Raw genomic sequence first — 12,943 nt, forward strand, 5'->3', positions numbered from 1 at the left:
GTGAAGAAGCTTCATAAAAGCTTCTGAACAAACAGGGAAGAAACAGGCCAGGGTTTACAGCTTGAATCATTATAGGATTTTCAAAACAAAACAGAGAATCTCTAAACTTGCTTTTCTCCTAGGAGTGAATGCACTCACTTTCAATCATTTCTCAACAACAAAAAGCCCAACTAAAAAACTGGAAAAAAAATCTGCTAGATTTCCACTGAAATAAAGAACTTCTATTGAAATTAACTTAAAAAAACAAAGTGTCCGCCTGTGAACAACACGATAGGAACTTATATTTATACAAACCATTTATGTCACATTCCCCTAAGTATTAACAAGAAACTCGAAATTTTCAGATGCATATTTCACACTTCTTTTTCATAAAACCCTACTGTGAGTTTTGAAATCCCAAAGTATCACATAAACTGTTAACCTCTTCCTTTAGCAATTTCAAACATGAAAAGACTTCTCTAAGCATGATACCACAGAGTTTACAAGCTCTGAAAAAAAAATGAAACCAAGGTTTTATTCAAAGAAAAAATAGATTATTTCAAAATGCACATGCACTGAGACTACGCATGTGCTGCTCTCTCCAGACAGGCAGGTCAGGAGGCCAGAGTGTACAGTGAGTTCTACATCTGCTGGGACATTTATCCTGCTTACCTGGAACCAGTGCTCCTCACCCTGCTTCACCTCTGCCTCTCTGTGTACTGCTATTGAAACAAGGCAGGCTGTGCTCAGACAGCACTGATATTCTAGCCAAAGCTATCTCAGTGTGTCAGGTCACAAAGTTTTACAGCTTGAACGGGCCCTTAAATTCACTGAACTGGAATGCTAGTAGTGCACTACTTTTTTCAAGCTTTTATTGTCATCAACAACTATCAGTAAATAGTAACTTCATCTTGCAAGCTGTACCTTTCTTTATATTATGGATGGAATATTTGTTCCAAGACACTCAGTGATGGTAGAGCAAGCAAGGATTAACTGTACTTGTCCAAAAAGGGAGTCTAAAGGAAGCAAGATGCAGTAAAGTTCTGTAAGAGAACTATATACAGTAAAATCTGATAGCACAGTTAACACACTGAGTAGTATGGGAATCCTTAAATTCAGAAGGCTTTGGGAAAGTTGTAAAAGGTAGGTCTTAGAAACAGTAGAATTGCAATTAGAGCTAAGCAGTAGCTTCAAGATTTGTTAGTACCCACCCTTCCCAACAGGAATCCCAGGACAACTTGTTGCTGTGCTGCAATAAGTAGGGCCACAGAGGTGAGACAGTGAGAAAGGAAAGGAAAAAACATCATGAAGATGGCAGTCTTCCTTGGGTTCCTGACCTTGCAGAGTAAGTATTAAATAAAACCAATCTGTTTAATTCTCAGACAAGAACTTTCAACAATAACATTCCTTGGGCGTGCAAACAAGAAAAATCCTGGCCAGCAAAGCCTAAGAAGATTAGCACACAGTTTTAAGGGTCCATTAGGTCCTTTCAGCCACAGTCTCCCCCACAATTTAAAACTGACCTGCCCATAACTCAGGATCACCTTTGACAGAAAAGACATCATCTCCTTGAAGCCGAGTTTGCCAGAAATCCCTCAGCTCCACTACAAGGCTCCAGGATCAAAACAGCTGATGCAGCCACCACAAGAATGCAATAACATGTGCCACTGTGTATCCACCCAGCTCTGTGAAGCACAAGAGTGCTGTTCAGAAGCCAGGAAGAACAGCAGCCCAACCACAGGACATACCTAAAAGCCCACTAAACTCTGCATATACTTAGACAATTTCTAAAAATCCACTACAGCCTCAGCTTTAAAGAGCAGCAATAATGGAAATGTCAGAAAAAGCAGCAGCCAGAGTACCCAAAGGCACCCAAACTGGCATTTCTACTCTCCCCTACTGGGAATGATGCAACAAAGAGGAAACAGAGTGTTACTTGTGAAGACAAGGTCAGCATGAAGGAAGTTTTTTCCAGGCACATCTAACCCTCACTCAAATGCACAATTATTCTTCTGCAGGATCAGAAGAGCCCAGAAATCAAACAACCACAGGATCTTTAGCTGCAAGAAATGAAAGGCAGATTCCATGTGATTTGGAGAAGGATGTCAAATCCCAAACACTGTGAATCAATGCAATTAGTGGAAAAAATGTATGGAGTAGTTTTTTACAAAAATACCAGAAATGGCTATAATAAACATGAGAACAGTTTTAGTAATAAAAGAATCTGCTGTGAAAAATCCTATATAAACTGGTTGCTTCCAACTTCCTATGTGTGGCACAACTTCTCTTGTGCCTACCTGATGTTACAATTTCACAGCTCAAAGAATGAGCGGGCAGCTCTTTGTCACAATCCTACTACTCTCTCCAGTCAGTTTCTCCATAAACTCATTCTGAAACATACATTCTCCTAAGCCCTTCAAATGAAAAGTCTCATTCTAGGGAAGAGAAAAAATATATATATAATGACAGCTCATAATTAAGGCAGTTCTGAGAAACCTGAGAAATAGCAGAAAAGAGATATTAGTATAAGCAATATAAAAGCAAGTTAGCAGTCACTTCTAATCAGCTGAAAAAATCTAATTGTCTTAGTCTTGATTTTAACACGATGATTTTAACATGATGATAACTACTCAGTAATATCGTAATTGTTCTTGAGATAAATAGTACAATGGTATTTATTGAGACATCTGATTCTATTTTTTCACTACTAAGGCAGCTCATTAGCTCAAAACTATTTGGCAAACATCTGATGAATACACAAGTAGTTCTCTTCTTAAGTTGACTTCAGTAGCTCTCACTCCAGATTTATTTTCCTAACTTCCAGCTCTTCCCCTCCTCCACGCAACCTCCTTCTACACATAACCAGTTTGCTCCTGAGATGAATTTTCCCTCCGGTGCTGCTCCAGGACCGGCGTGTCCCCGCACAGGAACCCGAGTCTCAGCCGAGCGAGAGGCACCGCAACGTGCCCGCACCGCTCACCTGTGCCCAGGTCACGCACAGCACAGCACAGCACCTGCGCTCACCACTCTTCGCTAAGGAAGAGCCAAAATACTGCTGTAAAAGGTGCGATAGAGCTGCTGGAAGCGCTGCTCCGTGCCTCCTCCAGCCGCTCTCGAGTGCGGGCAGCCGTCAGACACCGTTATTGTTGTTACCCGCACGCCCCGAGGAACGCAGCGAGCGGCCGAACGCGTGGGCAGAGCCCTGTCCCGGCACTCGGAGCTCGTTCCCAGCGCCGGGCAGGCACCCCCTGGCCAGTTCCCCTCCAAGCATCCCCCTGCCGGAAGCCCCGCACACGAGGCGCGCCCGCTCCGCGACCCGGCCGTGGGGACACCGCGCCCAGGCGGAGACCACGAGCGGCCGGCACAGCACGGCCCGGCCCAGCCCGGCCCCGCCGGCCCGCGGCCGCTCCGCGCCGGAGCTCACACCCCGCACGGCCGGGGCGCACCGCAGCACCCGCGCTCCGCCGGAGAGCGCCTGCACCGCCGGCTCCCGCTCCCCGCTGCCGGGCGCAGCCCCTCGGGCTCCGTCACCACCCAAGCCCCACCCGGCTCCCCGCCATCCCTCCGTGCCGACACCGGCAGCCGCCGCCGCCGAGCCGAGCCGCACCCGGCCCCATGGCGCCGCTCACCCAGAAGGGCTCGGAAGCGTCCGCGCTGCAGAAGCTCTCGATCCCCATGGAGCGCGGCGAGGCGACCGCGGGCTGCCGCGGCAGAGCTTTCCCGTCCTCAGCTCTCCGGCCGAGCGGCGGCGGGCGGGGCTGGGCCGGCAGCGGCAGCTCGGGGCCCTGATTGGCTCCGCGTCACGGGGATGCCGAGCCCCGGCCGCCGCCGCCCGCGCTGCGCGGCCCCGCCTGGGCGGGCAGGGCCGGCCCGTCAACGCCGCGTGCGGCACCGCGGGTGCGCCCGCAACGCCGGCCTGGGCGCGGCCCGCGGGGCCACCAACGCCTCCGCATCAGGGTGGGCGGCGGGCCCAGGAGCCTCGGCCGGAGCCCGACGCGTGCCTTTGTACAGCGCAGAAATGCCCCGCGCCCCCGGCAGCGTAGCCGGGGCGGAATCGCTGCCCCCGGAGCCCCGCGGGCGCGCCCGCCTGCCCGGCTCTGCTGCCCCAGCAGCTTCCAGGGCCCTGCGCCTCGCACCCGCACCTGCCCGCCGGGCTGGGCCGGAGCCAGCGGTGGGCATGACGGTATCGCCCTCTCCGAGGCGCTGCTCCGGCCCCTGGGAACAGAGTCCCACGTGTCTGTCCCCCGGGGAGAGGCACCGCAGTGCCCCGCTGGCGCCCAGGCCCCGCAGGATCCTAGGGGAAGGCCCCAGGGAAAGCCTAAGCTCACCTTCAGATAGTTCACTTCTCAGCGTGAACCAGCTGTACTGGTTTCAGTGCCCCTGACTAGTTCAAGTTGACTAGCACGAACAGAACCAAAACAACTTCGTCCACAACCAGGTTTGCATCAAAATACGCAGTAGTTGAGCTGACTGCACAGCCATGTGGTTGCATTGGGTTGTCTCTCAGGGTGTCTTTACATCCTATTTAAAATGCACCAGTTAAATCCGCAGTCAGCTCGCCTGCCTACTGTACCAGAATAGCCCAGCTAGAGTATGGTGGTACATATGTAGGAATGGCATTACATGCTGCAGGAAATAGCAGGGTGGTTACATAGTACCCTACAGTAATATCTGAAATCTTTAATCACACAAACCTCAATTTTAAATGTTCTTGTCCATCCAGAGCAATCATGGTAACAGACAAAATTGTTAATAAGAGACAGGTCTTGTTTGTTTAATGTGTAACTTGAAAGCAGGAATCACACACACAAAAAATATATCACAGACTGCTTCTTTATTCACCTGCCCTTGCAGAGCTGCAGTTTCAGAGCTGTGCTAGTGGTGGCCAGATTGTCCATCTGGCTGCAATACTTCTGCTCTGTCCCCCTGGATCCTGCATTCTCAGGGTGTCAGGTGGAAGAGCAGCAGCAGCTGAGTCCAGCCCGCCCAGCTCCCGCCTGCGCTGATGAGCGGAGCAGAATCTTCACAGAAAGATCAAACCACGCACGTTGGGTGTCAGAAGTCCTAGGAGTTTGTCAGTTTAACCCATACCTTAATTCATATAATGTTAAAATCTTTATAGCATTGCAAGAGAACAGCTAAATGTTCAAGTATGATTCCCTTTATTTTTATATCCAAAAGTAAATAAGCATGAAGTAAGGAGTGTCTAGAAAGATACATTTTTTACCCACATGTTTACTGTAAGCTAAAAAACTAACAAAATTTAAGTTTCACATTCCAAATGCTTTTCTTTCAGCCCCAGACTGTCCCAATGTCACAATTGCCATGCTTCATGTCAATGATGTTTCTCCTCAAAAAATTATTCTTGGATTTCCACATCAAACTAGTTCTCTTCTAATTAATTTTATTTCCTTGTAAACCAAAACACGATCAAAATACAGAGTAAAAAATTAATGTGAGAGGAAGCCAAAGAGTTCAGGAAAAAAATGTAACAGAATATTTTTTGTGGAGGAGAAAAACTAGAGCTGACACGAGGCCAAACTTGCAGAAATACAGAATCAAATCTCAGAGTACCAGAAAGTCACTGAACATAGATTTCACAAACCATTGTTGTAAACAGTATCTTTTAACACACAGATTAATACAACAAATAGAAACTGAAATCTTGTCTAAAAGGGAGATTCCCTTGTAAGCAGAAAAAAGAACTACACAGAATTCTATATTATTTTTTTGGTAGAATACAAATTGAAGCAGCACACAAAACTGAAGCAGTGTGGAAAACTGCAAGAACTTATCAACGAGAAAGCAGGTGTGATGGAAAAGTGACTCATAAAGTAATGGAGAAGTTTGGAAGGATGCAGAGAAACATGTTTAGACTGAAAATGCCGTAACATTAAACATAAGCAGCTGTTTGTCCCTGGAGTCGCCCTGGGGATCCGGGCAGCGGGCTCAGGGTGGCCATGGGGCAAGCACTGCTCTGACTCACTGTCAGCGACTGCTGGGCTAAGGAAACACAATGACTTCACCACCACTTCTGATTTTCCTAAATTTTATTTATTGACCTCTACCAGAGAGGCTTTGGAAGACTGTCATATAAATATTTGCTTTGAGAGGAAATGTAAAACCAAACAAAACAAAACAAAACAATCCTAACAAACTCCCCAACTCCCAGACATAAGCCTTGTCTTAGCCTTTACTGCCTAAGACAACTCACATTTTCCTTCAAGCCCCAGCAGACAATAGCAAATCCAGTTTGTTCACCCACCCCGGCTGCATTTCCTTTGGGAAATGCTTCATGCATTGACAGAATAAACACTCTTGACTCATCCCAGCAACACGGAGCACACACACAAGCCTCCAGTCACGCCAGGGATCCTCAGTCTTGCAAAACACCCCGTATACAGTTACATTTTGGCAAGTCCTTCTCATTAGAAGCTCAGCTTTGGCGAGTCCTTTTAATCAACAGTACATCTGTCAGGGCCTCCGTGCAGAACTCCCCCGCTGCACACATGGAAGAAATTCTCGCTCATTTTCCATGCTTCCTTCCCCGATTTTTGCCAACCTCTGAAATTGCAGAAGGAGAAAGCGTGGCACCCCTGACACTGCGCCCAGCTGACGGAGCTGGACAGCAGGTAGCTGGGTAGCTCCACGGACAGCACGGAGGCGCTGCTGATGCTGGTTATTCTATCCCGGCACGACCCGGCCCGGGGGCCGCTGGCAGCAGAGGGATCCCCCGGGGCTCCGCTCCCTGAGCGGCCGGACCGGAGCTGCGCTGTCCCCTGAGGGAGCTCCCGGCCCCGCTCTGTCCCCTCAGTGATCTCTCGGCCCCGCTCTGTCCCCTCAGGGAGCTCCTGCCCGGCCCCGCTCTGTCCCCTCAGTGATCTCTCGGCCCCGCTCTGTTCCCTGAGGGAGCTCCTGCCCGGCCCCGCTCTGTCCCCTCAGTGATCTCTCGGCCCCGCGCAGCTCCCTCAGGGAGCTCCCGCCGCCCGGCTCCGCGCCTGCGCAGTGCGCACGGCGCCATTCGGGTACCGGCGGCCATGGCGACGGTGGCGGAGCTCAAAGCAGGTCGGGGCCGGGGCCGGGGATGTCTCGGGCTGCCGGGAGGGCAGGAGCGTGGATCGGCCTTTCGCGGCCACCCGGATGGGTCTCAGAGCTGCCGCGGGCGCTCATGGGGCCCCCGTCCCTTGGCACTGCCCCCCCCCGTCATGTACTGCGGTCTGTATATTTCCGTATATTTCAGTATTGGTGTAGTAACATCCTGTTTCTTAAGTTGCCAGAATGCATGCTTGCGACTAAAAAAATAAAAAATTGTATTTGTGACTTTTCTGAAGGCTGAGTTTTATCTGGGACGTGCCTGGCTGGTGGGTCCTGGCACGTGCACAGGTGCCGATACCTTATCGCTGTGGCGCTGGCACACGCCAGAGCTCCGTTTGTATCGGGGCTAATTAATGCTGCTGCTGCTCCTGGAATGCGTTCGGCTTTAAATTAACGCGCCTTTTTGTGGTGGTAGTTCTAAAGGACACACTGGAAAAAAGAGGAGCTCTTGCCCAAATCAAAGCGAGGATCAGAGCTGAGGTGTTCAATGCCCTGGATGACCAGAGCGAGCCGCGGCCCACGCTGTCCCGGGAGAACCTGCTGATCAATGAGCTCATTCGGGAATACCTGGAGTACAACAAGTATAAATACTCAGCATCTGTTCTGATGGCAGGTATTGGCCATGAATTTGTCTTATCGCTGTAATAATAATCAGTGATTGTTTGGTTAAATAATTCCATTGATATTATGGAGTCAGTAAGTGTGACAAGCTGCATAATCTTGTCTTCCCTTGGGAATTAACGGGGTACAAACAACCTCTCCACAGCTCTACTTGCAGCATTTAGCCAAATCACTCCATTCGTTTTCAAGAAAACTTACTCTCTTCTCCTTTACACTTGAGGTAAATTGTTTGGCACAGTAGCTGATGCAAAGGCAAGAAAACTTGATAACAGCCTGCAAACTCAAATTTCTTGACATGTCTGAGAGTAGTAGTTTGGAGAAAGAGTTGTTTGCCTGATGAATTTATCTTTATACTGTAAAACTTCTTTAATATTTTTCTTACATTCTTTAAGAGTGAAGATAAAAACTGTAATGTGCTATTGTAAATAATACCTGTATGAATCACTAATGCTTAAGTGAGTTCCCTGAATTACAATACACTGTTACTTGTTAAAAGTCTAAAAGGGAGGTGTGTGCTCTCATGATCTTTTTAAGTCTTCTATTAATTTGTGACATTTTTCTTACCGGTCTTAAGATCCAGGGATTTTGTTTTCCAGAATCCGGCCAGCCTGAAGTGCCCTTGGATAGACAATTTCTTGCCAAAGAGCTGAATATAGTTGAAGATGCAAGCGGAAAATCAGTGTAAGGAGGAATTTTGGAATCACAGTATATTCTGTATGCCACTATATTTTTCTCTTTAGTGTAATTATAAAACACATATAGATGTTCTCAGTAATTAAAATGTGGCTGCTCCCACGCATGTTCTCAAATGCTGGATTCAGCTTCAGGATGCCAAACAAGGGGCCGTGTTCAGGCATACTCCAAACTAACACTGCATTCTGCCAAAAAAAACACTGTGGCATTCCCCAGAGTGCCCTTGTGCACCAAAACACAACTCTCTTACCAGTACAGTCTACAGAAAGCAGATCTGCTCTTTGCATATCTGTGAGTTGCTGTGTGGAGCAATAGAAAGATCAGATATAAAATCAGAGTGCGGCAATAAAACTGCATTAATGACCTGAGGCTGAGGCAGGTTCAGACACGTTCAGCACTCTCTGTGCTTGTGCTGTCTGAACCTGTCAGTGCTTAGGAAGAGCCAGGTTTGAGATGTGCCATGGTGGACTGGCCCCCCAAAGTCTGATGTGTTGTGAGTGTGTGGATCCTTCTGATGCATGGGTGAGAGTGTGCATCTGTGCTGAACGCACTCCAGTTCTTCAACTGCCAGGGGAGCTGAAGTTCAGTGGGGAGTGTCTCTTAGTCTGAGCTTTTTAGGGCAGTGTTGGTGCTCAGGAGGAGCTTAGGTCTGTGCTTATTTACGTAATGGTACTTGGATGGGTTTTAAGTCATTAAAGACATATGTACATATTGTAGAAGTAAATATTAAGATCTAAGAAGTCCTGGGGGAAGGGTGTATTTTTAATGCTCAGTATTTCATAGACTTTACAGACTACTTTTGAATTTCTCCCTTAAGCAGACCTCTCCTGTATGGAATTCTCTCTCATTTCTTACATGCTGGTAAAGAAGAAAGTACCCAGAATATCCTTCCAAAAGCATCCTTGCTGAATTATCCAAAGCAGAACCTTGGCAAACCACTTGCTGAGAGAAATCAAAAAGGTGTGTGCATTGTTATTTTTGCAGAACTTTTATCTGTGACCAGATTTCCTAGACCATGGATATGTCTATAATAGTATAACCATGCAGCTGGACACTGTGTGCCTCCTCCTCTGTGCAAGGAGTGCTTTCATCTGACACCAAATGCCTTTTCCCTGAAAGTTCAGCTGGCCAAATTGTGCTCCCTTATATTATTATAAACTTGAAAAGGGTCAGCTAGAGACAGTTTCACTATACTGGGAATTCAGCACAATATTTTAACCTAAATTCTCAATAAAATATATTTTAAAATGGGCATATCTCTGTTTCTTATCTGGTCTAACCCAATTTCTATAGAAAGTTCTTAACTCTTCAGCTGTCAGTTCTTTACATGGGCATAAACCTTTTCTGAGAACATAATTCAGATCCTATTTGCCACAAGAGCTTAAGCCCAAAGTTCATTGCTCTACAGTAAACACTGCTAAAGCTTACTTGCCTTTTCTGGTCTGCTTTTGGACTGCTTACAATGAATACCACCCAAGCTAGAGAATGAAAAGGTTTATTGGCCCAGCTTTTTCCTTCAAAGAGACTGCTGGGCATATTGCTTCATTTTTTACTGTGCAGATTTATTACTCTCCTGTTAATACTGTGAACTGTCTGGTTTGTATCCAAAAATTTCAAAAGTACTGACATCTAAAAAGGATGAGAAGTACTAACAGTTTTTTAACAGTTAATTCATTGAGACAATGATGTTTTTCTTCTGCCAGAAGAGGGGGCTGAAGAAACAAAATTTCCATAGCAAAACTACTATAAATTACCTCTTTGTTAGAAAACAATTATTCCTATCAGAAATTCTTCATTTTTAAAACAAACTGAGTGTATAGGAGAATTGTTTTTAAAGTAACTTTTGTTTCTGCTGACTCTGCAGGGTCACCCTGCCTTGTTGACTCCAATATAACTTCACGTGGAGATTTAATTGGTTACTGTTAGTTACAGAACTCAGGATCAATCATGAGACACAACAGCACATTGCTTTTTTAGAACTAAGCAAAAACTTACATTTTTAAGGCTTTGAACCTTTAAGTAAATACATTCTGAAATTACTATCTGCATGTGTTTGAGGAGTATGTTAGTAGAGACCTAAAGGCATTGGGTTTAAAATACTAATTATCCTACTCTTCATTAGGCTGCATATTCATAAACTCAACCTGCCAAGTCACTTATTTAACATCTAATTTGCTTTTCACTTTAGAAATTACCTTGTTTATTTAGATGTATGAGTATCCCAGCAGACTGGGGATCCTGAGAAAAGGTGTGAAATACAGTGTTTATCTCCTACAGCTGCATGGAAACATTAATCTGTAAAATTTCCTACATCCCCTATAATGATATTGTGCATCCAAGTTGGTAATAGTGGAAGATAACAGGCATTGGAGCTTCAGATCATGAGAGTGTTTTTGTCTGTGTTTCATTTTCAGACAGAATTCCAGAACCAGGAAGGATGGCTGGCACGAGTGTCGAAGAGCCTCTTATTTTACAAAGTATAAAGAGATGATATCTTTCATTTTCTAATTTCTCATTTCAAGGTCTGTCAGATTTAATTTAGGACATTCTTCATTTCATACATTTCTCCAATAAATCCAGTGGGACCATTTTAGCTTGTACCATCTACTCATGAGACGGGATGACAAGGTCATGCTTACTGTCAATTTAAAAATGTTAGCAAAGCTCTCTTTCCCCAGTGCTGATAGAAGGAAGACTGTATAGGAACTCACATTAGTGAATCCTGTGTCCAGAATTGCACCTGAATATACTGAGTTTATCCAATAAATTTTTATATAATAACTTATAATTCTTACATTTATATCTTTGTGTGTTTTTCCTGTGTTTCTGAATAAAATTTTTCAGTTTTATTCTGTGTCGTATTTTGAGAGTGTTCAAACTAAACATTTTAATCATTCTTTTTAAAAAGAAGCTGCAACTTTCAGATAAGTAAGGGAAAAGAAATTCTAATAGAAGAAATGAAGTGATTTGGAGGGATAGTTGTTTTTAGTTCTCCAGAAATGGGGACTATATTTATCTTCATTCCAGCAAACAAACAAGGGTAAGTTTTTTCCATCTGGAGTTGCTATAAATTGTGCAATGTAACACTGGGTATATGGGAGGCGAAGGAACTTCTGGGGTTTTTTCCCAAACAGCATGAAACTCTAAGTTGGGCAAAGCTAAAAATAAAGTTGATAGTAGATAACTGATTCCCAGAACTCTTTTTTAGCTGAGATATTTACATGTTTTGAAATGGTAATTTATTTTAAAAGCCAAACTTGCAGGGATACATAAAAAATAACATCTATTTTTTTCTCTTCTCATTTTACCAAAATGCATAAATTTCAAGTATATCCAGTGGTACTGAGAGGAGTTTTGTATAAATAAATCTCTAGAGTCAGGTCCTTAGAAACCTTTGTTGTTCGATAAATGGTACTGTGGAGGGGGGAAGAGAGGAGGAGAACCTGCAGTTTGTGAAGGACCCCAAGTTGTGAATTTCACACTGTGAAATTTTGCCTTTATCTTGATTTGAGCCAGTTAGCATTGCAGGGCTACTTTTTATCTCTCCCAGCAGCCCGTACTGTGATGTGGGATTGCAGAGGCTGCAGTTCCATCTGAAGCCTCAGCAGTGAGCTCATCTCCTCCGTGTGACTGGCAGTGCTGGCAGCTCCTCCTTGGCTGATGTGTGTGTCTCAGGAGTGCTGCCAGGAGGGGAGGACGTGTGTTTGCAAATAAACCTCAATCAAATCCGTCCGTGAGTCCCCTGCAGCAGTGGCAGTGACCACTGGATCAGGCAAAGCAATCTCTGTGTGCTCTGTGCTCACACCTCTGTCACCTTCAGCTGCTGGGCTGAAGAGCCATCCCTGAATTTTTCATTTGATTTTCTGGAAGTTCAGTGCTAGACCTGTGTTTTCCATGAAACAGTGGATCAAATTGTTATGTGTATTTGGATTCTGAATTGTCTTTTCAAGGACAAAGAAAGGCTCTGAAAACACAAAAGCTCAATCCTTCTCTGCTATGCAAATGTTTCAGTGTAAGCAAAGCCACTGCTACTGCTTTCTGTCTTCCCACCATAGATCATTCAGATGCTGCCCAGGTGCCATGGAGGTCCCTGGGAAATTCATTTTTGGTGATAGAAATTTAAAAAAATTGCCCAGGCTGAAGAAGACAAAAGGATATTTGGTACCTGCCCTTTCCCAGGCACACAGCTCAGCAGGCTCCTCTCTCTCCACAGTCAGGAAAGCAGAGGCTGCTACAAAGGCATCCTTCACTGAGCTTTGAAGTAAAGATGTATGTCTGAAATCAGAGATAAAATGCATTTGAAACAAAGGGAATCCTTGGACTGTTTTCTCTGGGGATTCACCCATTGTACAGACACTGTTGGACACTAGGTGAATTTGGTCTGTTTGCTCTGGGTGTAACTTGAATTTCATCTAATTCTCCAATACCCTCACAGCCCACATCTGGGGGTTAGAAACAATCTCTTGTTTCAAAGTATAATCATTGTACAAGCAAACTAAAGGCAAATTAAAATATATTTCCAGTGATGTTTATTTACAACAAAGCTTTGAAATAT

At 45.4% G+C, this 12,943-nt stretch overlaps 2 protein-coding genes across 5 annotated transcripts in view; one reads left to right on the plus strand and one right to left on the minus strand.

The window, feature by feature from the left end:
* LOC131090275 (multidrug resistance-associated protein 1) overlaps positions 1 to 3,712 on the minus strand; it is a 44,679-nt gene extending 40,967 nt beyond the window's left edge. Inside the window, exon 1 of the mRNA XM_058035550.1 lies at positions 3,609 to 3,712. Coding sequence (XP_057891533.1) covers positions 3,609 to 3,656 — 48 coding nt within the window. The 5' untranslated portion in view covers positions 3,657 to 3,712. The remainder of the gene's footprint in view (positions 1 to 3,608) is intronic.
* Positions 3,713 to 6,997: 3,285 nt separating this feature from the next.
* CEP20 (centrosomal protein 20) lies at positions 6,998 to 11,200 on the plus strand. 4 transcript variants are annotated; one of them, XM_058035546.1, is made up of 5 exons: positions 6,998 to 7,044; positions 7,490 to 7,687; positions 8,292 to 8,376; positions 9,206 to 9,348; positions 10,803 to 11,200. In XM_058035546.1, exons 1-5 carry the CDS (start codon positions 7,017 to 7,019, stop codon positions 10,877 to 10,879), a joined length of 531 nt encoding a protein of 176 aa, XP_057891529.1. In that variant the 5' UTR covers positions 6,998 to 7,016; the 3' UTR covers positions 10,880 to 11,200. The 4 variants fall into 4 exon arrangements, with proteins under 4 accessions (XP_057891529.1, XP_057891530.1, XP_057891531.1 ...); XM_058035547.1 differs by having other exon boundaries at positions 9,209 to 9,348; XM_058035548.1 differs by having other exon boundaries at positions 9,256 to 9,348; positions 10,803 to 10,889.
* The last annotated feature ends 1,743 nt before the right edge of the window (positions 11,201 to 12,943 follow it).

The sequence above is a fragment of the Melospiza georgiana genome, chromosome 16 (assembly GCF_028018845.1).
Source record: "Melospiza georgiana isolate bMelGeo1 chromosome 16, bMelGeo1.pri, whole genome shotgun sequence".
NCBI lineage: Eukaryota > Metazoa > Chordata > Aves > Passeriformes > Passerellidae > Melospiza > Melospiza georgiana.

What these genes read in the sequence shown, in the direction of transcription:
- CEP20 (XM_058035546.1), top strand. Translation starts at nt 7,017, where the DNA reads ATGGCGACGGTGGCGGAGCTCAAAGCAG. An exon ending in AGCATCTGTTCTGATGGCAG is followed by an intron (nt 7,688 to 8,291) that starts GTATTGGCCATG and finishes TTTGTTTTCCAG; the next exon opens with AATCCGGCCAGCCTGAAGTG. An exon ending in TGCTGAGAGAAATCAAAAAG is followed by an intron (nt 9,349 to 10,802) that starts GTGTGTGCATTG and finishes TTTCATTTTCAG; the next exon opens with ACAGAATTCCAGAACCAGGA.